Below are 25,852 nucleotides of genomic sequence, written 5' to 3' on the forward strand. Positions count from 1 at the left end.
GAGAAGGAGACTCTATAACCTCCCTGGGCAGCTTGTGACAGGGCTCCCTCACCCTTACAGTAAAGAAGTTCTTCCTTGTATTTAAGTGGAACTTTTTGTGTTCCAGCTTTTTTCCATTACTCCTTGTCCTGTCACTCGATACAAGAGAAAATGTACCGCCCCTTCCTCTTGACATACATCTTTTAAATACTTGTGTTAATGAGTTCCTCCCTCAGTCTTCTCTAGGCTGAACAGCCCCAAGTCTCTCAGCATTTCCTCATAAGAGATATTCCAGTACCCTGATCATCTTGATAGCCCTCCACTAGACTCTGTCCAGCAGTTCCCCATCCCTCTTGAGCTGGGGAGCCCAGAATTGCACACAGGACTCCAGATCAGGCCTCATCAGGGCAGGGTAGAGGGGGAGCAGAACCTCTCTAGAAGTTCTCTGTCACTCTTGAACTAAGGAGCCCAGAACCAGACACAGGACTCCAGATGAAGCCTCACCAGGGCAGAGTAAGAGAAGAGGAGAACTTCCCCTGACCTGCTGGCCACACTTTACTTGATGCATCGCAGAATGCCATTGGCCACAAGGGCACATTGCTGGCTCAGGTTTAGTTTGCCATCCATCAGAATTCCCAGGTCTCTCTCCAATGAGTCAATCCCCAGCCTGTCCTGGTACATGGAGTTTGTAGCACAAAACACATATACATATTTATGTTTATACATATTTCAACCACTCTAGTTTTATTTCTGATTAATGTCTATAATGATATATTGCCTGCTAAGTCATTTTTAACTTTGTAGATGGACTTACTGAAGAGTAGATATTTTTAAATGAAAAATATTAAAAAAGAAGGGGGAAATAGTAAAGATGAAAAGGTATGGTAAGTGTAAAAGACTCAGTGTGCAATTTCGTATTTTGCAGCCAATGTTCTGATGTGATTATTGCTTGGTGACATATTTGAGTTGCCCAAGGATAGAAATGTCGATACAAACACAATTTTCAGAATAAATTGAATGGAATTAATACTTACAGGCGCTTTAGTTCTGAAAGTCCATGGAAGGCCCCTGGCTCAATTGTGCTGATCAAATTATTCTTCAGATCTCTAGAGACATATAATAGGAGGAGCAATTAATTATCACTTTACCTACTCACAAGGAATGTGAAATACAATACAATTCTAACCTTTATTTGTCTTAGCTAAAACCAAGAATGAATTTCTTTTAAATAGTAACATCAAAAACATTATATCATTTGCAGTTTACAAAAACATATTTTTCCAAGATGGTCAAGCTTAGATGTTGTTTTAATTCTTCTCCTATTTACACTTTTTGAAACAAGCTCACCAGAAATTCTTGCCCCAGGAAAAATGTTTTAATCAATGAATGAATGAAATAATCAGTCAGCAAAGCAAGAGACTTTTAGTATCCTTATGCATCATGCTGTGCACTTTACACTTAATAAATTTCTCATTTCCACTCAATGTAGGCAAAGTGGCTGGCATGTGAGACATAAACAGATAGGTCAGGTTTCTGTCCTGAAATACAAGCAATTTCTCATATTTGGCAGACAGGTGCTTCATTTTGCACTTGGTGACAATCCAGGATTGGTTGTTGTGCAGATAAAGAATATTTCACTGGCATTAGTAATCTCATCTACTCTTGGCACAGTGCTTGAGGCCATGACATTGCTCTCAGTCCCCACAGAGATTTAGTACTGAATTGTCTCAGGACTCTTGTGATGTGAACCCTGAGGAAATGCCTTCACTGCAGTTAGATAAACAGGCCAGGGAGATAAATACTGTAAATTCTTATGGAGTCAGTGTTCATTTCTGACAATTTGCAATTCACAAGGAACAACTGATGTGCAATAATATCAGTGCTGTCTCTCAGACTAGTCACTTCCAGGATATTATAGTACATACACTGCTTGACTCTGCCAAAGCATGGATGATTCATCTTATTTATGACTTTTTATTTTATTGCAAATAAAATGCACGCTAGGTGAAATGTTGCTTCCGCTAGCTGTGATTACTCACAGAAGGGCAAGATTTCATCCCAACTGTTTGGTTCACAGTAGGATATATTTTAATTTCAAAGTCAAAATTGTAAATAAATATATCTGTATTTTGATAGTTATTTTGCATATCTTTTGAATATAGTTCCAAAAATCTGTCACATCCATTTCATTTTAGTGATGCTGTTGAGTGATCTGTCTTTAGCAAAGATCCCAGTCAGACTCTTAAAGGTCAAGTACAGCTTTCAGCTTGCAACATGCAACACTAAGAATCCTTATAAGGTGATAAGGCATTCTGATTACTTATGTACAAGATGTTTCATCTTACATATAAGAAATGCAGAGCTATCAAATATACAGGAGATCAAGACTGCAATTCTGATGGAAAAAAAACCCAAACAACCATGGAACCAGCTCAGTTTAGAAAATACAGATAATCAGTTGCTTAAGTTGTAAAATGCTAATTGTAGACAAGATCCAAGATAATCACTTAGCTTTGTTGCTAAGTGACATCTGTTGTGATATTATACTTGTGATACTATATTTGTTGTGATATTATATCTGTTGCAGTCGTTGCTAAGCTGGCAAAAAGAATAAAACCCAGAAGCAGTTTTTCCCTGTCCCTGTGCAGTACAGAGGTAACTATGCCTGTACTGCCCAGGAAAGGGAGTCAGAATCCTATAGTCTCTGAAAACCAGTAATATGAGCCAGAGGCAAGGACAGGAAAGGTGCCAAACAGGAGGGGAGAAATAAAGGAAATTTTTAGCTCAGGAGACAAGTAGAGGCTCCAGAAAGGGTCAGAGTTTGGGCGTGGATGTTGATGGTAATTTGAACATTCATAAGAAAGTTGCATAGTCTGTGACTCATTTTAGGCATAGGTCTAAACTCTATCCTTTCTACTGGAAATCACATCAGTAAAATAACAGTAGAAACATATATATGAAGGTTGGTGCTTGCACTGATTCTTATGTAGTAAAGCGCAAAACAACCTTATGGATGGCAGAGAGGAACTGGGGCTAGAGTCATCCTCCTTCAGGTCTTGTGCCCTTCTCCTTATTCCCTAATCCAGGCAAAGCACTTTCTTTCTTGCTTTGTCACCTTTCCTCCTAGTGAATTTGGATGGAAGTGTCAGTACCTGTTTTAATCACAAATGAAATACAGAGGACGTGATTGTAAAAACACTCTGAATTGGGAGAAGTTTTGGGTTTTTTTTAAATTTTATGTTAAAATGTTTTCTTCTTATTTCCCTGGTACCAGCTAGGAGATTCATCTTTCTTCTTTATTTGTGAAGTTGTCACAACTTCTTGAGTTGTGACAATTCCTTTAACTACAAATCTTCCACACCTTCTCATAAACAAAGTTGTTTATATGAAACCTCTGCGGTCTCTTCTCCAGAGTCCCATCAACTTGCAAAGACAAGTCAATATATATGGTAAAAGTGCATTTTCCTTTGATGGTTTAGGTTTTTTTACTGTGTGGGTGAACTAAAGTCTCATTTGTTTTTTAATCTTCAAATATTCAATACTAAACAGTTTGGTCTACTCTGGTTATGTTCACACCAAACATCAGGGCTCAGCTTTCTCTAGAGAGCATTACTGGCAATATCCTCATGAATGAAATATAGATTCTTTTACTTGTACAGTATGTTAAATATGTAGTTACTCAGGCTGAAGGAAGTTCTTGAACTTGCAGAATTGAATCTACATGGAAAAGACTGACAGGACATCATTTTCATTATGTGAACGTCTGTATTCTTAAAGTTGAAAAATCAACCAAACAAAACAAAAACCCCCACTCACTGCTATAAATCCTTCGGATCTATGTGGATTTATCTCAGGCTTTACATTGGGACATATGTACAAAACACTTAAGAGGTATGATTTAGAGAAAATAGGCACATTTTAGGCAGAAGCAACTGGCAGTGTTAACCATTAATCTTTATCTCAATCATATACATTTGGTATTAACTGACAACTCATCTAAACAATCAGTTGTAAGAAAGTAAGTTGTAATTAGGTGAAGTGACTATCTTTTATAGCCAGCACTGGTAACATCTCACAAGAAATATAAAAGAGTCAGCATGAATGGCAAACTGTTGGCAGGTGAGTTTTAATGCCTGTCAAGATAACCAAGTAGACAAAAGGTCTTCCATTTAGCGAAATCCTCTATGTTCTAGTTTATGGAAACTCTGCTGCTGTAACCACATAGGAAAAAACAGCATAATCCTAAACTATCATCTACAAGAAGAAAAAGGTCCAGTTTAATGTTAGAGAAGACAAACAATTTCAAGGAAAAGCATCTATCACTTGTACTGTCCAAAACATGACATCTGGTTTCCCTATTTTGGAAATTACACTTAAATTAGGTAGGTCATTTTAGTAAGGACATTCTCAGAAAATTGTAGATTATACTGCCCACAATCCTGGCATTTTCTTAGTAATTAGTATTATTCCATAATGTTTCCATATGCTTCTTGCCTACCAAAATAGGTGTTTTCTTCCTTGTTGTGCTTGAAGATTAAAATGTGATTAAAACAAATAAATAAAATTATCACAACTGTTAATCACTTACAATTCTGACTTCTACATTAGGAGAGCCTATTTGCTTCCCTCCTACTTGTATTTTTACAAAATTACCTTTGTTAAAACATTAAATTAACTTCTCCCATTTTCTAATTTAGCCAAGACTTTGTAATATTGAAGCCTTATAGCAAGAGTATCAACTTTCATCGAACTAAATAAAGAAACCAGAGTAAATTTGGTTGTATGTTTACATTTTTTCCCCAAGAGCTATTGCTGAGGTTTGGCAAAAGGTCATGATCCAAGGCACACCAAACAGCAGCCCGGTCTGGACCACACACATGCACATCACATGTGAGTGATTTTATCATCAACCAAAAGCAAGAGAAAATGGAAAGAACCTTAATATCATCATATTGAAGGACCACAGCATGACTCAAACTCCAAAAAGACAGCATTTTCTAACTAACAGTTATGGGTTTGCATCATTTCTGATGCAGCATTCTAACTTAAAAGTATCTATTCTGAATCTTAATGATGTGTTATTAGTGGTGTGGGTGTATATATCTAGTGGTATGACCTGAAAGTAAATCAAAACCAAGTTACTTCTCCAAGTACAGATAAATGGAAGCTACGTGAAATTAGCTGTATTCATAACAACTGCAGCACTGCTATCAAGGCTGCACAGACACAGAAATAGAAAATAATGTGATGTCTTTATTACACTTGCTAAATATACTTGCTGCATTGTACTTCGATTTTAACTAGATCCGAACACGTAAAAGAACTATGGACTATGTTATCATCAAAACCCAACCTCAGATGGTCACCCTGCTTTAACAGAGGAGAGTTTCCTTTTTGTTTACAAGTTTGAACTTATATAAATTATACACAATAACCATTAAGCACTGTCTTACTACATGTATGTAGATAATTTGCCTCTATATTAATAGTCCAACAGGTAAAAACACTCAAGGATTCTTTCACAAAGCTGCTGCAAGTTTATCACCTTGCACATTAATCTTCAAACTGACTTTTACTTACTAAAGACATTTAAGAGGAGTTACCTCAACAAAACCAGCTGACTTAAGGAGGGGAAATCTGTGTTTGAAATATTCACTTCCTGATGGTTTAGCTGAGAGTTAAATGAAAAAAGAGGATGAGGGTACTAATGGGACTTTACAAGAACATTTAATAGCTACTCCAGGCCTCTCATCTATTACCAGGGCCAAAACTCTGATTATCTAAATGTATTCTTGAGATTCTTGATGCTCAAAGCTCACAGTATGCACTTATAAAGTATAAAATAGAGTGGAAAAAATTGCTAAAGTATACACAGTCCATTAACAAAATAATTTATCTTAAAGCATATTCTGACATTTTAGGCACTTTGTACCAACATTTATGCCTTCAGACACTGCAGATTCTTCCCCCAGCTTACAATATATGTAGTGTAGATATTTTGAATATATATTTATAACAAGAATGTTCAAGTAATTCCAGTACTTTGTTCAAATTCCTGACATTGATACATCTTTTATAAAAAATTATAGGTTGTACCAAGAGGACATCTGTGTTTAGAAAGCTGTCATTATGGTGCTGCAAACTTTCCAAAAAAGCTCTGAGAAGAGCAATCAGTTGTTGAGCAGGTGCCAAATACCAGTGAAATATGACTGACTTTCACATTTTGATATTACTATGAAAAACAACAACAGGAAAAACAAAAGTCACATTTTCCAATTATTTCTTATGTGAAATATTCCGGCTAAATTTAATAGCATCTTTGCCCAAGAAATTAATGCAGACTCAGGATCCTTGAAGAAGATTCACTTTTAAAATGTTATTATGACCATATTGGTAAGAAAGAGGCATAGCCAATAATGAATGACAACATTTAGCACCTATCCTGCAGTTGCAATAGATTATATTGGTAAAATGTGTTTGATGACAGTTTAAACACACCATTTCTACAGTACCTATCAGGTGACAGCGATTCATTATTATACTTTGATGGCCTAGATATTATCAAAACTTATTTTCATCTGCATTGGTTGTGAATGCATTGTTGGTTCTACACTGCAGACTGAGAAACAGGCAAGTCAGGCAAAATCCATTACCTGGTATCATCATCAGTAACTAAAGTGCTCCCGTGAAACTCCAGGGCTCCTGATTTTTTTGGTTTCTGTTTTGTTGGGTGTGGGGAGTTTTTTTCATGATGACTAGATATTTAATTTGCTTTCTGGAACCAGAAAAGTTATGGTTATGCTGCTGTTACGTTTCAAGACATAAGGATAAATATATTTTTAGATTATTCCCACAAGATAATAAACATAAACATGCACATAAACATGGACAATAATTTTCCAATAATTGTATGCCTTTGCAGACACAGAGCCTAGAGGTCTTTTGTTTTTTAGCATGTTGATGCATGCTGATTATGCATTTTCCTGTAATTTTCTTTTTTAATCAAAGCCATTACTGGTTGGATTACCTAAAACAATAGACCTTAAGTACTGAACAAAATAGCTGTTGCCTGTTCAAGGTACTAATGAATGATCGGAAGTTTCAAGCCAGTCACTTGATGGCAATAACATATAGAACAACAGAAAGGTCATGACATTTTTGGTTTTTAAGAATGATGAGTCATTCAAATCAAAAGTACTGTCGTAATCTGGCAGTTATTCATTATTTATGAACACACCAAAAAATGTTAAAACAAAGTGCCAATGATGGCAGTTGAAACAAAACAGACACAAGATCTATGGCAGTTGCATGCTCAAAGTATCCCACAGAATGTTACAAAGTATTTCCATTTTACTGGTAATAATCATAGAAGAAAAATATAAGGCTCAGAGTATTTTAATTGAAGGAGCAGTATATCAAATAAGGGAAGTAAGTAAAAAACTGTTATGGTAGAAGAGAATTTTGCTGTAATATTTTTGTTGATACTTTTTTTTCCATGTATATATGTATCAGAAAATAACATTTTAAAAGATTAATTGATCCAGTATCAACTATACTTTCATTCCAAATTTGGCATCAACCAATTAGAACCATAGATGAGGATGCAACTTCTCCAGAAGTTCTCTGCCCCACTTGAGCTGAGGAGCCCAGAACTGGACACAGGACTCCAGATGAGGCCTCACCAGGGTAGAGTAGAGGGGGAGAACAATCTCCCTTGACCTGCTGGCCACACTCTTCTTGATGCATCCCAGAATGCCATTGGCCTTCTTGGCCACGAGGGCACATTGCTGGCTCATGTGTCCTCGTGGCCAAGAAGGCCGATGGCATCCTGGGATGCACCAAGACAGCACAAAATGAAAACTATTTTCTCATAAAATGATCTATGCTTCACACATCCTTTTTCTTCAGCCTGTTTTCAGACAGAAGAAATCCACAAAATAGTAAATTTCCAAACATACACAATTGATCCCATCTATATATTCTTTTCTGGAAAACACCCCAAAAACAGAGATATATGGTAGCATTATGTTCAGTTTGAAAGTTACTGGCTATGTAGGTGCAAAATCATATGCCTGTCAGTTTTAACTTGAGAAGTCAATGAGTGGCTTTGTTGCCCAGTAGAAGGAGTCCTGTGGTTCAGTTCCACAACACTAGACAAGACTGAAAAATGAGAGGCAATAAATGTCACAGAAAGCACATAAAGTGAATTTCAGTGTCCACAGCTTTGCAGGCAGCTCTGCAGTGCCAGCAGAATATACCTTCATGAGTGTTGGCAATCATGCCCTTGTGTACAGAGACTGATATGGCGTAATGTGGTTTATAATACCAGACCTCATGTCTATCTGTCACTTTGTGAAGAACTGATGAGCAGAGAAACCTTTGGTGGCTGAAAAGAGCCACAGGCTTCCTCAATTTCTACTCCCATTGGGACTTCTCCGTGTGTTTATGCCTAGAAGGCAGTTCAACACTAGTTATAGTTCTTGGCACGTGCTTCACTTCTTTTGAAAAAAATGCTAACCATTAAAGGACAAAGAACTAAAAAAAAGGGGGGAGGGGAAGCAGTTCTGAGCCGAATTCCAACCTGTTTACAAAGAAAGTTGAACAGTAAGGAAAAAAGTATCCTAAACATTTAAATTTTTAAATCAAGTGCACAGACCAAAGAAAATGTAAAGCTGATGCTTTGAAAGTTCATTAAAAGTACTTTCTACTGAGAAAGGTTTAAACTCCAATATAGGAATTGTTATTCCACAGTTTAAGGCTGCACTCACATAGATTTCCAGCCATGTGTATTCAATGTTCTAGATCAAATTTCAAACTCTGGAATCACAGTTGAGCACCATAATTACAATTTTGAACATGAAATATTGGAAACTCCTCCAGTATTTTCAGAAGTGCAGCTGAATTAATTTTCCATCATAAAATAATGAGATTTCCATTTTTACACCAAATTATCAGAAGTATTAGGGTCATGAAAATGTGTTTTATTAGCTATGAGAATCATAACATGTACAAACCATTGTATCAAGAAGTTTTGGGTGGTTTTTCTTAAAAAAGAAAATGTTTGATTCTTTTTCTGTTACTAAATCAACATTGACTTTGAAAAATACAAGCAATTCTTTATTGAACTTCAGATAAATATTTTCTTCTGTGGCTTAGAACATCCAAAGAAAAGAAGAATTCCACTCTGTGCTATAAAGGAAAGATAAGTACCTGCAGATGGCCCACAGATTAGCTTAGAGTAAAAAATAAGATAGTTTACTATAGTGTAAATCAATAAAATATGAATTATCTTTCCTACAATGTTTATTTTATTGCAGTGTTTTCATAAGGCAGAAGTAGAACACTTTTAAAAATAAGGTGATTCAATTAAAAAATGTCAATGAGGGACTCCATCTTTCTGCTGCTTTACTATTTCTATGTAATCTTACTGAAAGAGTAAGAATCTTAATTAACAATATCACAAAGAACATAGTCACTGATTGTATACTGAATACCAAGGGACCTGCAGTCATTATTTAGCTTGTGATGGGAGATAGACAGAACAACACTGCAATAACCTTCACTCATCTCCAGGAATGGGTATACGCAAAGCCATTACTCCTGTTTACAGATACATTTCAGCATCACCCAGAGCAGGAAGCCTTTTCCAGATAATCACGGCGGGGAATGAAACAGAGACCATCTCAACATTGCATTTAGCCAATATTAGCAGGAATATGAATTACATAAAAATCCTGTCGATTTAAACTGCCAACAAGAATCTGTTTAAGGGGAGCATTGTCTATAAGAAGTTTAGCTCAGAGGAATTAAACCTTGCTGGTCTGGGAATCCTTCTCCAGAAGGTTCTGTTTTATCTAAACTGAGGTTTTGGTAATAACTTAGACAAATTTTTAAGTCAATTGGCACACAACCACATGTGCCAACAAGAAGGCATGTGGAATTGTCTCTTCCTACAGAAATCAGGGTTAATGAGTACATTGATCAACTACCATGAAGAATTTTTACCTTTGCCCTCTCTTGCAGAAATTTTAAAACAATTTTGCTGAAATTTCATACAAAATACAGATGAATGATAGAACTAGAATGCTGAAAAGTAAAGAGACCAGAGGATCTAAAGGAATGTATAATTTCTACACATTCTTTAAGTTCCTTGCCATTTACTTTATATGCTATAGGACACACATGTTGTGAGACTTTCAAGTACAAATTATTTCAAACAAATGAACCCATTCTGTTTCTTCTACCACAGAAACTCCAGACTGATATTAAAACCCATCTTATGATACATAATGCTGGCACATAATTAACAGCTTGTCCCCTATTGATTGCAGCTGAAACATTCTATTGTAAATTAATGTCATGCTTTATTGTTTTTTCCTAGTGTTTCTGACAAAATTACAGTTTTTCAAAATAATTTTTCTCGTTTATATAAATGTCTCAGTTAACTCTAGAACACACAAAGGTTATTAAAAAAGCCAAAAGGCAATAAAAACCAACACAGCCATAATAACACACAATAGTAGCTAGGGCCAAAGGAACACACAGGAGTCATCAAGCTTTGAAAGTATACCAAAAAAGTGGAGGAAACAGGAAAAGAAGCACAAAAAAACGATGCGAAGGAAGAAGGAGTATGTTATTGTTGGAGATAATCATTGCTAAATGCTGTTAGCATGTTTTGTTCAGTCAGGTATCACTTCCTTTTCTATCCTCACTGAGTATAGTAATAAAACTTCTTTTCTGAGACTTTGTTTTCATACATGCCATCATGACATCTCTTATCCTACCTTCTGCATGTTGCCTCTCCATCAGCCCCTCAGAAATGGTGCTCCACAGTTTTCCTACATAAGGCCACAGACTCAGCTATTCTCTTCTACTTATAATTTAGTTTCTTTGTCAAAACCTCTTTCAGCTATGAAAAGGACAGAAGTTCCTGTATGTGCTTTTGGGAGTCATAACCCAGTTTCTCTGCTCCATGGCACAACTGGCCAGGCAAATTTCCTAAAGGGTTCTTTAATTTTCAGTCAGTTATGAAAGTGACGGTATTTCTCAGTAAAACACACATACTATATTGAGAATAAAAACACAAGAGACTGGATTAATCAGCAATGGATAGCTCACTTTAATGCTCAGAATCATCACCATATCTTGTAAATCATAATACAATTATTTCCCAGCCAAAGAAAACCCTGTTAATAACTTCCAGTGCTCCTAGAGCTAGAAGTATTAAGGAAGAAACTTTGGTAGCACCAAAGGTGCTTTAAGGTGGCTATTTTAACACACATGTTTATAAATCTGCACTTGATACATCTTCTCAAACTTGACAACATCTGACACAAATCATGTTATCATAATGACATCACTATATAAAAGGTCAGATGAGTACATCATGCTGCTGAGATAACTGACTGCACATCCAACTAACTGAACTATTTTTGGTCCTAATGGGAAACAGGAAGCTAGATGCTCATAAATTCAATGAAGTGACTTCCTGAAACACAGCTAAACTCCATGTTACATAAATTTTTAAAAAATTATTATTGTCTATGATTGAAATAGCTCTATAAACTGACTTTAAAAGTTATAGTGCTGTCATTTATGATTACTAATATTGTCTTTTTATATTTTTCAGATATGCTTTGCCTTGATTAATGTATTAATAACTGTCCTATAAGAAAAATAATCTACTTGTCTAATCAAACAGTTTGTCCAACTATACAAATTTCAATTTATATTGTAATAAAATGATGATTCAGCAAGTGTCAAGGCAAAACTGGAAGAAAGAGTTTTTACACATCTTTATTCTAACAGGTGTATAAAAAATATTCCCTATAATAATACCTCTCACATCTAAGAAATGTATCTAAATTAGTAGACTATTAGAGTATTCAAGGTCAGGAATACAGCTAGAGTTGACCCTGAGTAACCAGTGTTGTATTTAATTGTACAGATACTTTGCACTATCTGACAACACAGGAAAGCTGCTTTGATAGCAAAAATGATCTGCAAATTATGATCTTTTGATCCTCACTACAACCATCTAATACAACTTTATTTCACTCTCTTTCTAACCAATTTACTCACTTTTAATTACTAGTGATTTTCCCTGTATTCATTTCCTTTTGCTTACATTGCTATCTACTAATTTCAAGCAGAAATTCCTGGCTTTTGTCATGTTCTTCATATTTCGTATTCATGTAACAACAACTGTAAGAAACCTAAAGAGGTTTTTCCATTAAATTTTATCCCTGGGATTATATTTAATAAAAACATATGTCTTATACTCATTCCTTCCATTTTGAAACATTTTTATCTTTTACATCTGAAGAGATGTATACAGTATGTTTTGTCCTTTTAGAAAGGGATTAATCCCACACTTACTCATAAAACACATAACAGTACTAGACCGGGATCCAAATGCTTTTTAGCCAAAAATTTTTTAAAATCTTCTTAATATTTTTATCCAATAAAATGTATTCTTGAATTTTGGATTACAACCATCACTTTCAAACAGGATAATTACTAAACAAAGTTAATCTTAAATCTTTTCTGGTGTCCTGTTACAAACTGATTTTAGGATAATGAATGTAATATAAATTACAATATAAAGGCAAATATGTATTGATAATGAGAGACATAAGGATCACAAAGATAATGGTCATTGCACCAGTAAAATATGACGTTGTGGAAAACTTGTCCATTTTCAATTACAATACAATTTTAAATGTTCAATTACATATACATCCAATTTTAATAACTAAGTCAAATTAGACCTTATGTACCAAATGTCTCCTGTATCTCTTTATGAAGGAAACTTTAATAGATGAGGCTTTCATAGTCCTTCATAAAATAGGCTTTATAGTACCGTACATAATAGGATTACACTTCCCTTTTTCTTTCAAATAATATGAGCAACAGAAAAACATCCATCTACAGAAAATTTAGAAAACACTGTAACATTTATTATTTTATGTTGACTCTATGACAAAGTTATATTCTTTTATTTGAAAAAAAAAAAAAAATACTGTTTCGTATGGAGTCTGCATCACGTTACCTAAATGTCTCACCTGGTCTTCTGCAAAAGTATCTCTCCTCCACAGCTACTTCACTTGTCAACAAGATGAGACTAGGCCCCAGACCCTGCCATCTCCCTCTCTCTCATTCAAAACACAAAAATATTTCTACCTTTATGAGAGATTTATTCATGGGGAAACAATGCTGTTTCAAACTAGCATTTCCTTTCTAAGTTGTCATTTTTTCCAAGTGATCTTAAACCTTCTCGTCTGAAACTGAACTAACAAGTCTTGTGCTTCAGGTTGATTTCAATTCTAGACAATTGTGAATTAAAGTTTGCTATAACTATTTGTGGACTAGTAGAATCTGTCTTTTTTTTAATTAAAAAACTTGAAACTGGTTTATCTGGGAGCAGGTCAGTCTGACTTTTCTAAGGTCAATACCAAATTTTTAATTCTTCTTTTCCTAAGGATTCTGAAAACAACTCAGTTCAACAGATCAGCAACAGTTGCCAGAACCCTCAATAAATAATTCATATGTTGTTCTTTGGAGATTCTTCTGTTTGTAGGTTATTTTTATTTAGCCAAGATTGAGATATAAAAAAAATCTGTTATATTTATACAGTAAAGAATGCTGGTACACTGCTAGTCAAATCACAAAGTATTCACAAACAGAGTTTCTGAAATAAAAAGCAGGACTGGATAATCCTCAAATCATTTTACCTTAATTGCAGAAATACCTTTCTACACTTTCAAATACTCAAAGTATATCAAACTCAGAAATTACTTAATGCCTAGCAGGATCACAGTAATATACAGTGGCCTCTTTTAGCATGATTGTTGTCCTAGATCCAAAAAAGCACTAAGGCTGCCTAAACTGAAACTGAAATGGAACATAGGTACTAAGACCCAGAGCACAATTCACAGCTCTCTCTTCACCACCTAAACGTCAGAAGAGCTGCAAGTACCTTAGTCTTTACTTCCCAGGTTCCCAAAGTGCAGAAAGGGCATGTCAAACACCTCAGAGATTATCTTGTACAAAAGTCCTTTTGGGATTTGCAGGCAAGACCTGCCCACACCATGGCTCTTTGCAGGACCACCCAGACTAAGGGGCTGCACTCAGCAAAATCACAAAAACAAAGCACAGCCCAGCATCCCAGAGAACAGTGAATGGATGAGAAACTGTTGTCATCCGTCTTTTCTATGACAACCTACCAATTACAGCAGGGGAAATGAAAAACCCTGTTTCGGTACTGTCCTTGTGCAGAAGGGATATACACCTACATTTAAAACAGACAAGAGTCTCTGTTCCCTAAAACAGTATTTCTGTATTTTAACAAATGAATGTTTATTGCAAAACCCATTTTCTCCTTGTTGATGAAATAACCCTGGCACTTGATGGCTTCTGATTTTTCCTTTCTGGCCCCATAAATCTTAAACACTTCACTGCATATTGGCACAGGTCCACTTCAACGAGACCCACATGCCATTTAAGGCCTGTCTCACAGAGGTAGCAAATGTGCAATGTGCTCAGGCTGAAGAGCCTGAATCTGAGTCTTTCTCTTCCCAAACAGATGCTCCGGCCAGAAAGAACAAAAACACAATCACTTTCTTTTATGATCAGGTTTCAAAAGAAAATATGGAGTAAGTTACACCTATAAAGAGGAATGGCTTCAGAAGAAGTATTAGATTGCAAATCCCAGTCCCACAAAGGTTTCTAACTTCATGTCAGGCTTCAGCATTTCTGTAAGTCACGCAGTGCCTGTTTAAGTCCCTCAGCACGATGGCTGGTTTGGATCCTCTTCTAACACACCTAACTTTCCCCATTCACTGTATAAAGAGCTTAGGCCTCCAAAGAATAGATGAGTGTTACATTTTGAAAGCTAAATATCTGTGCTACACATGACAGTGCCAATAACCAAGTCTACTGTATCTTGTTGCTGATGTGAGCCTTAGTGCCTTCCTCAGCTAGCAAGCTGCTAAATTTTCTGTTTAAGCGCTGTATGTATTATTTACTACCCATTTGGCAGGGGTGTAGTTTGTTTTTAGCTGTTTTCAGATGGCTTTGAAATAGGCCAAGACTAGAATCAGCTTTCGCTCAACCCAGCAAGCAAAACCCAAACAAGACAGTAGCAGCAAACTGGAGCAGAGAGAATAATTAATGTGACGTGCTCCCTTCTAATGCAGAGAGCTAAGGTATGTGTTCAGGATTGCAACCCAAATTGCTAATGGCACAGTGCAATACCCCTAAGAAACACTGCAGGCACTACATTGAAAACCAATCATTCTTTTTAATTTCAAAAAGACATGAAGCATAAGGCTAAATATGATTTCACATTTCCTTTCCCATATAGAGCATTTTTAAAAGGATTAATCCTGAACAGTGTTTTCCTGTGGAACAATACACACTGTGCACATACTCCACTCTCATTCCTTCCTCTCCACTGATAAGTGGTGGGAAAGGGCAACTCAGAAAAAAAAAAAATGTCATGCCATATCTGTCTTCCATTCAGAGCACACTAACCCAATTCTCCAAAATCTCATCACCATGTTCAACTCATTAAATTCAGCTGAAGGATGAGATCTGAGCTGCATCACTATATGCGTGTAGTTTGTTTTTACCAGCAAGAACACTGTATGTAGTGTTGCTTTCAACATACCCCGTAATACGGAAGCATTCTTGTTGGCAGCTTTGACAATTTATGTATTCATATCAAAGTGAAACAGAGGTTGCTTTAAAACTGTTGCTCCTTGTCCTAATGGGAAAAGAAGAATATTAAAAGCTATCACAGTGAAATCTCTGTTGCCATCAAAAGGTCATTGATTCGACAGACAAACAACCTAGTGTTAATGATTTAACAAAACATTTTTCACACAGATTACATGCTCATCTACCAATATAGAATATTTTTCACATCAAGAAAATAAGCATTTTCTTTACATGCCAATTACAAAGAATTGTGTGCAAATTAAATACAATGTTTAAGTAATTATGCTTTTACCTGAAAAACTGAAATTTAAAGAAAGAAAAAAAATGTTGCTATTGTTTGGGAGTAGACTCATTAACTCAACAACTGTCCTAAAAAGAGAACAATGTTGTTGTACAATTTGTTCAGTAGCCTCTTGATCTGAATTGAACTATATGCAGGGAAACATATAGGCTTTGATTTCTTCACACTCTTGTCTCTTTTCTGAGCACATATGTGAATGAAGAAGTTAAGAGGCTGAACTTGACTATATGAAAGTAAGCAAACTACCACATTCCTGACAAGTAGTAGATGAAATAAAAGAAACATTATTTCAAACATTCTAAATTTAAGAGAAATAAAAATCACATAATAATCAAAATAGTAAAAAATGGTTAAAACACTTTAACTTACTTTGAAAATAAGTTTTTCAGCTCAAGAAAAGTCTGTTAAGAACATCTTGATTCTAAAATTGCCAGCATAATAAAAGAAGTACATGCACATATCTATTACTGAACATACAGAACCACAAAATGAGAAGCTTACTTCTTTCTCTAACTGGAAACATCGACACAAAATATCCTCCATATTTCCATACAGTCAACAAGTGAAAGTGATGATGGAAATTGGTTTAGTCAGGCCTTAAAAATATTTTGCAGATAACCAAATAAAAATCTACAAGTTATAATCCAGAAAAACCCACCATCAGCAGGTAAATCTAGCAGTTTTAGTTGCCACCACGTGTGCAATTCTCCATAATTGATGACGACAACACACTTGTTTATGATGTATGAAATATAAGATTTATGGTGTATTTAAGTATTCATTTAATTGCTTTAAAGTGCTGGGTTGGTGACTGTTGCTATTAAAAAAATGTGAATGTTGAAAATATTGACAGTCAGGTTAGGTTCTTTTTTGTTTTCTTAAATGAAGGCTCTTCTCATGTAGAACAGAGCTAAATATACATAGTCATTCTAACTGAATCTATGTAATGTGTGGGTGACTGACCCAAAACAACGTTATAGAGGTGGTATAAATTTAAAGACATTCCCTGACATAATACCTGCAAATGCAGAGATCAGCAGAGCCGGGTAAGTAAAAAAAAGTGTTTTCCATACATGAGTAGATTCTGAGAGTATGGATTGAATTATGTACGAATTTCAGTAGGGGATTTAAATCATCTTGTGGCAAGATATTAGAAAAAATACATTTTTATCTGTGATTTATTTCGAACTTTTGTAATTTCATTGTATCTTCAATGTAGGAGGTTTTCAAGAGTTATAAAACTGCAGTTAATCTGGAAACTTTTGACAACATTTAGAGTAAGGAGTTACTCTCGATTTACTAACAGCTTAGGGTAGTACTGGTCTTGTACAAGTTAACCATCTAAAATAACAGGACTAGATATGACTAAGGACTGCTGCATTCTACCAAGCTGATAAATCTGGCCATTTACATATAAAATAAAATACAGAGATTCATACCCAGAGTAATTTCAGCAGTTGCTTCAATAAGATTTGGACTAAAAGCATTCCTGTACTTTTGTAACTTTTTGGCTCAATAACTTGCTTCCAGGAAAAACAACAACCACAAAATAGAAAAGGCTGACAGGGACCTTAAAGATCATGTAGTTCCAATCCACCTGCAATGGGAAGGAACATCATCCACTAGATCAGGTTGCTCAAAGCCTCCACCAACCCAACTTTGAACCCTTCCAGGGATGGGGCACCCACAGCTTCTCTGGGCAGTGTGTTCCAGTGCCTCACTAGCCTCGCAGTGAAGAGCTTCTTCCTTACATACAATCTAAATCTCTCCTCTTTCAGTTTCAAGTCATTCTCCCGTGCCCTATCACTACATGCCTGTGTAGACAGTCCCCCTCAGTCTTTCTTGTAGGCCCCTTTAGGTACTGGAAACTGGTAGAAGGCCTCCCCAGAGCCTTCTCTTCTCCAGGCTGAATAAACCCAGCTCTCTCAGCCTGTCCACACAGAAGAGGTGCTCCAGCCCTCTGATCATCTTCATGGACCACATAAAATATGATTTAAACAAATGAAAGTGGCCCAGACTGCTCTGATGCTGGGGGAATGTTCATTTTAAGTTAATTCTATAAACTATGATCATTTGCCTGAGCAAAGACTCTTCACCACTCTGATTCTAACTAAAAAGTTCCTTTCCAACCATTCTGTTCATTCCAACTTAGCTAATGTATTTATGACACTAGTATTTAAGGATCTGCACAAGATTTATAGGCTACCACAGCATGAACTCTTGCCAGTAAAGTCTTAATTACTTTCAGAGAAATGAGGAATGTGATGACCATGTTTATTGTTATAACCTCTTTTCTTTTGAACTAATCAAATATGGTCTAAATGATTCACTGGGAAGACAAAATATTCATAAAAGCTCTACAAGACAGTTATTATTGAAGGAAGTATCAGAAATTTGCAGCTTTCCCAGTAGCAGAAAAAGTCTGACCAATTTCTAAAAAAAAAAAAAAAATCAAAAATCCAACAAAAAAGCCCAAGCTGGCATAGACCAATCTGTTTGGCATTTATAAATGTCTGCAGTGTCACCTAGAAAACAGATAACTACTGTATTATGTATTAAGATCCTTAGTCCAGCTGGTCCATTTTTTCTAAACTTTAAAAACCATTTCCAAAAACATAAAGCATTTTTTATGGATTTCAATGGTCTCTTTCTTCTTTTACATAAAATCACTCAGAAGGATGTTTTCTTAAAAACAATCTGCTATCCAGGTCCACCCTCCCAGGCATGTCCCTTGGAGCCGTTCCCAAACTCTCCCCAAAGCACTAGCGTTTCAGCAACTGGAATGACAATTTCTTTTTAATTGTTTGAGATCCTGCAGGCTTCTATCTGAGAACAAAGCGTGCACATAAAGCACATTCTATGGCTACGATTCAAGTTCTTTTGAAAATAAATGATATAGTGAAACAATGCTATGTTATATAAAGCAGTCTATCTGACACTGGGTGCCCAGCATTACACCAAATCATAGCCAAGTTTGTTTCCCACACATGCAATTGGACATACAAGAAGTGCAATAAAACTTACATAAAGCAACTTTTTCATTCTGTGGAACATATAGCATTTGCTTGAAGTTTGAAGGGACTTTAACATGAAGAAGAAAAGATGAAGTCTGTTTAGCAACAGATAAATAAAATAATGAATACAACACAAAAGTCTATTTGATGGCTGGTAGTGATACATTTGAATATGACACGAACAAGGGAGTATCTAATGAAGTTCAAAAGCAATACATTTAAAGCTGACAGAAGGAAGTACTCTAACACAATATATAATTAACCTACAGTCTCATTACTGAAATGTATCACTGAGGTCAAGGGCTTAGTAGAATTCACTAACAGAATTAGGAATTCTATGCCTAATGAGGACGTTCACATTTGCATCAGACAGGGTACAATATTTTTTTTTAAAAAAAGTTTATTTTATAGATTAGTTATTCTTTCATTGCCTTTTCCAAAGACTTAATAATCTTACACATCTGAGCTGAAATCCTGATTCAACAACATGAATAATAGAGCCAGTAAATTTAGTGGAACAGGATGGCATGGGCAAAGTGGTAAATATTGGAGAAATTGCACAAATACTCTGATTTACAGCATGATGATTTGAACTCTTCTCATTAAACCAGAGAAAGAGATACGTGCTTTCAGAGCATTTTAAAACTGCTCAAATACATGTAACTTTGCTAGTGAACTATAGAATTAAGCTAAAGCAAATTTAAACAATCTGTATAATTGTGATTATTTATAAAGAAACAATATTTCTTCCAAATAGCCTTTCAACAACAGCATTGAGGTACTTTTCTTCCTTCATTTCTCCCTTCTTACTTCTTATATCTATCAATTATTAATAATTTCCACAGGCCAAATAGCTCAGCTATAATGTAAATGGTGACAATTGATTTTGTAATTTAAAGCAAGGATTGAGGCTGTTTTTCTTTTTTTCCCTCAGAGTTGGCATGCATTTCCCAGACAATCCAGAGAACTTCACATTTATTAAATTAAGCCTTGGGCTTTCAGAAGACTTTACAAAAGGTTATGTTTGTAATCTTCAGTGTTTATTTTACTATGAAACCAACACATTCAGCAATAAGTCAGATTTATTGTGAAAATAAACACATTAGGACCTTATAAATAGCTGTTAAAAAAGTTCCGTATGGTCTGCCAAAAGCCCCAAATGATTGGTTCATGAACTTTTCCTCTGTACGTTCTAATGGCTTGAAAAAATTGTTTATTTTTGACTGGTTATGAATAGATTAAGATTATATTTCATCTACAGCCTCCATTAAAGTATCAGGATTTAGAAAACTTCCAAACTTTTAAGAAACTCACATTAAAAAAAAAAAATCAACTGTTGACAGCAGATATATATAACAGAATGGTAAAGTGGAGTGTTATTCTAAAGCTACATTTACATGACTTTCTCAATTTATCTGATTACATCTCCTGTAAAGTAAAAAATATAGTTGTTGCTCAAAAATATTGCAAGGCTTTAATGGTTTAGCTAAATGCCTTTAGCAATTGCTGCAGCATGGGTTAAAGAACTGTGCCTGTTTCATTAAGAAGGACCTTACATTGCCTTATACATTGCTTCAACAAGGGTAAGAGTCTTTTGGTGGAAGGTAGGACACATACCTAGCTGTACATGATCCCCAAACCCTTTGGTATGCAATGCCCTCACCAACTGGCTCCCTGTGAATGACAACACTTTCCTCAGTTACAAGGGATCACTCAGACCTTTTCAAATCTGAGCACAGATTTGAAAAGGGCACACAGCCTGCACACAGAGCCCAAGACACTACATCATAAAACTTGGAGACTCCATCCTCAAACTTAAAAAAAAAAAAATCAGCAAAATTATGTTCCAGTATTTCTGTGAGCTACTTTAATTAAAAAGTATATCTGGGTGGACATTGTATGATGGAAAGTTTTCTCAGTAGTGCTAACTAATACAGTAATAACAGAGAGGGCCAGAAACCATTTTTATTTCATGAAAAGTGAAGGCTTGGTATATTTTCTCATTCAACACTAGAAAAAGCAGCCAGTTTCTCAATGTTTTTGAAAGAAATAGGGGAGATAGAGAACAGCTGAGAGCCCAGCAGGCAAGACATGCCTTGTGTCCAAGAAGAGACACTGTTGCCCAGTGTAGAGTAAACATTCGAGTCTAGTACTTCCCTGATTCTAGGCAAATGCCTTGTCAGTTTTAATTCTCAAAACTGTTCCTTTTCATATGTATAAATTAAACATTGTCTGCATAGGATTGGTTCAACAGGAAACACTGCCAGATAACTTGCCTCGGGTACAGCAGTGAGCCTTTGTGATCTTCTGCAATTTCAGCCACTCCTCCCACTGAAAGTGTCATCAATGTATTTATACAAAAATGTTCAGGTTTCAATTAGAGAAAACACCCCTCCCCCAGCTTTGAAAACAACTGTAGACTCTAATGTCACCTGATATCCATCAGAAATTAGATGACATTCCAACTATGGAAAAAAACATGCAGGAGAATTCCTTCTACGAAGTAAAAGGGTCTTTTTTTCTTTTTCTTTTTTTTTTGGGTTAGTTACTTTTACGTGCTACAGCAGATGTACCACATTTTGTATTAGTTTCTGCTTGAATGAATAATGGAGACATGAGCACTTGTATAAACAAGGAGAGGTATTTAATGAACATATTGTACATACTAAAGAGGCTGCTTTCTGTTGGAAAAGTGTAGAATGTATTCTTCCAAGTGCATGAAAATACCATATTAATGATGCATGAGTTTTCTATGAACTGGCCCAGGCATAAACTGTCAACTGCATTTAAAATACTGAATCAATCCTGATAATTGCTCATTTCAACATTAAAAATAAAATAAAATTAAAAAAAACCCAACATCCCAAAGAAAACAGAGACATCTAAAATCACAGTATTATTTTTACATAGTTTTTTGTTAGACATCATTTGTTTGTATTTCTGTTTTGAAAACTCAAGCCTGCTGGTGCCAGATGAATATGTTCCTCTAGAATTGCAATTTATTTCATTGTGTTTTCATTCATTTTCATTCTCTTCATGAGCAACAGTGACATTTGAAAAACCAAGAGAAAAGGCTGGAGTACTCAAAACCTCACATTTACATCATATTTATAGCATTTGGCACATTGGAGAGTTTTCTGGAAGATATTATTAGATTTTTCAGTGAGTGTCCTGCTGCTTTTTCAGGACTCTGTGGCTTCAATCTACAAAGGCAAGTGCTGAGGCTTTAAATGCTTGGCTACAGTTAGAGCCTTGAATGAAGGACTTTGGCTTCCTTTGCAATAGGAGCACAAGAACTACCAGACAGGATGAGACTAAAAGTCCATCCAGACAAGAGTCCTGTATGCAACTGTAGCCAGTAGTGGAAACTCATAATAAACGCTTATGAGGAACAGAGTGACGCATCCCTTGTACTCTCCCAACTTTGAGCTGAATGCACCATATGTATTTCATCATCATTTAGTCACTCACAGGAGAGAGCAGCATGCCCTGATTCAGGGATTAGATAGACAGCATGCTGACATGATGAAACAAAGCTGGCTGATGCAGTGGGAAGTTGCTATGATTTTTCTCGTGGTTACTGGGAGGTCAGAAGTATGGCAGCAAGCACAGTAGGTGAGAGCTACAGTCTCACTGAAATGGTCACCAGCATTTCAGACCTCCCATTTGCATTAAGCTGTGCAAAGAACTTCTCCAGCTCTCAAGCATTGAGTTCATAGACAAGGGAAGCTGTACCAGTTTTGAAAGAAGGCATTTTTTGCAACCTACTGTCATGGGCTACCAAAATCAATGACATAAATTTGTCTCATTAGTTTGAGACTAGCAAGTCAAATAGCAAGTGACAGATATTTGGGTGACAATGACTACTGGATTTCAATCATAGTGAAAGGTGAGGAAATACGAGCACTCACAGCTGGCATAAGATTCTCCCAAAGTTTGCTCATGTGAGTGCAAACACTTTGCAGAAGTAAAACCGCTAATTATTATGCAAACAGGACTGTGGGGAACATACTTTTCCCATTTGTGGCCTTTAATGCACAGCTCCTCTCATAGGAAACATGTTGACAGTTGAATGCTCTCTCTTTTCCAGTTTATGAAACTCCCACCTATTTCCAAGGGCTGGAGCACCTCTCCTATGAAGACAGGCTGAGAGAGCTGGGGTTGTTCAGCCTGGAGAAGAGAAGGCTCCAGGGAGACTTTCTAGCAGGCCTCAGTAACTAAAAGGACCTATAAGAAAGCTGAGGAAGGGTTTTTTACAAGGGCACGTAGTGATAGGACAAGTACTAATGGCTTTAATAAACTGAAAGAGGGAAGATTTAGGTTAGATGTAAGGAAGAAGTTCTTTACCATGAAAGTGGTGAGGCATTGGAACAGGTTGCCCAGAGAAGCTGTGGATGCCCCATCCCTGGAAGTACTTAAAAGCTAGGTTGGATTTGAACAACCTGGTCTAGAGGAAGGTGTCACTGCTCATGGCACAGGGGTCCCTTCTCACGCCTGGACATATTCCCATGTGACCCGATCTAGGTGAACCTGCTTCTGCAGGGGGGTTGGACTAGATGATCTCTAAAAGTCTCTTCCAACCCTACCATCCTATGATTCAAATCATTTTCCAATTCTATTATTCAATTTTACAAACATTCCTAAGTAAAATTCTCAATAAGGTATTTGGTATCCTCCTTGTGGACTTCATTAAAAATAAATTCATCACAGCTACATTGGTGATGCACTCAATTGCATTGCCTGACTTGCACATCACCAGTGCAAACAGCTGAAACTTCAACATTACACCTACATATAATCTGCTGGCTAATAAAAAAAATGAAAAAAACTTTATATTACTAGATATCCTCAAACTGTATGCATACCAGAATAAGAAAGCACCATCAAAAATTTCACTACAATGCCAGCTGCTATTGAATCTAAATATAACTATGAAAATGGAAAATAAAAATGTTTAGACTTGTACTTTCTTAAGATGAAAAATCATTAACTAGCTGCTTGGTCAAATGGTACAGTAAAGTGTTAATTTGACTTACCCACCCAGTTAAGAAATTACTGAAAACATTTAATAGATATTCTTAACTAAGTTGCATATTTAGGTAGGATAAAACACATGCAAAAATACAAGGTTTTAGACACAGGACCTTTAAATACCTGATGTGGCTGACACTACTCACAGCTATATAAATTCTTAAACTACAGGGTTTGATTTTGTTTAAATTCACCTCTTCAAACAAATCTCACAAAATCAAAAAGCTTTTGTACCTCACTTCTAACAGACTGACAAGTTGATAGCATAGAAAAGTCTTTGAATTAATGTCTTGCTTTTTATGCTTGTATATACAAACTTGCACCTGGTTTCAGAAAACTTACCCTTAACTAATATAACATATGATGAGGAAACAAGAGCAAACAGAGATCCCAGTACAGCAATGCTCCCTTCATGATTTCTCTTGTACAGGACTTTCCTGTTTCCACCTAAGCTCATTGGTCATTATTTCTGTACATAGACTTGTGCATTTATTTTTAAATCTATAAATATGCCATATTTAAACAGCAGCACTGTAACAGTTATTACTGTGATCTAGAAACAGAAGCAAATAGGTTCATCATAGTAATTAAAGGGCAGCAAATGATCTCTGTTTCATTCATATGTTTATTGGAAAGAGCAAGCTTCAGTGCCTCAGTCATGCAGCAGCAATGTCTAGGGAACAAATTGCCAGAGGCTAATTAATCAAACAGTTACAAAAGGGCAACATGACTTTCTTTTCCAAGTACTTATTTTTTTTAAAGACTGAATAATAATCTAATGCCATACAAATGTATAGAAAATATGATCAATTATACACAGTGTATCATAACAGAAGAGCAAGAGAAATGCTCTTAAATTTTATACTGATGTCTTTCATAGCCAATTACGGGCTCTCAGCTGAAAGTGAGAGACCATTATCATTAATGGAATCCAATTTCACATTGATAAAATTGATCCTATTAAAATAAACCTACTGGCGCAAATGGTAACATTTTTTTTTCCAATCATCCATTAGGGGAAGGGAAAAGAGGCTCAATCCCTTTTAATTTTAATCGATAACCTCTTTAATGGCATCCATTGTGTTCTTCACTGACACTGCCCTCTAAAGAACTGTTCTGTGTTCTATGTTCTCAACCAGAGACCAAAAGCGAGCCAGTGATTTTCTGTTACCACACAGAGATATATGCCTTTTCTGTGCACCATCCACTGAGACATCACCACTGTGAGTATTAATCAGATACAAGTAAAATATATGCCTTAAAGCAGTAGCCCTGTTTTGGTCAAACATACCAGTAGCATCAAAACAGATTTTAAACTTCAGATGGTTAGGAGACATTAAAGGTTAAAAAACCATTGACATGAAACTGCTATATCAAAATGTCTTCATTGACATCTCATCTCTATGAGCTCAGCAATCTTGTCACACAGTAATTCTGCTATGTCTAAAACCTTAGCAAGCTGCAGATAAAAAGACCGGATCAGGACCAGAAAGTAGTTTATTCAGTTGCTCCCTTCACTGGCTTTGCCTAGAAAAGCACAATTTAAGGCTTGGACTTCTTTCCTAGAATATTACATGGTAGTGCAGTAGATCGCAGTGCACTACATCACTTTCAAGAACAACTGCTTAAAACGTCTACAATATCAAATGAATAGAACAGTTTTCTATATATGCACAATGGCTCAATTTTACCGAATTTAAAACAACCAAACGGGTTATTCTACAATGTAAAACTGAAAATGTACATAGCAAGTTTGATATACATCTATTGAATACTAAGTGAGAGTTTTCACCTAAAAAGTACCAAA

General features: G+C 35.9%; 1 protein-coding gene across 1 annotated transcript in view; it reads right to left on the minus strand.

Moving 5' to 3' along the window:
• Positions 1-25,852, minus strand: part of LOC104563462 (adhesion G protein-coupled receptor A3) — a 289,529-nt gene that overhangs the window by 185,982 nt on the left and 77,695 nt on the right. The window contains exon 3 of the mRNA XM_062001296.1: positions 1,014-1,085. Within this exon, the coding sequence (XP_061857280.1) occupies positions 1,014-1,085 (72 nt within the window). The remainder of the gene's footprint in view (positions 1-1,013; positions 1,086-25,852) is intronic.

This window comes from Colius striatus, chromosome 8 (assembly GCF_028858725.1).
Source record: "Colius striatus isolate bColStr4 chromosome 8, bColStr4.1.hap1, whole genome shotgun sequence".
NCBI classification, from domain to species: Eukaryota; Metazoa; Chordata; class Aves; order Coliiformes; family Coliidae; genus Colius; species Colius striatus.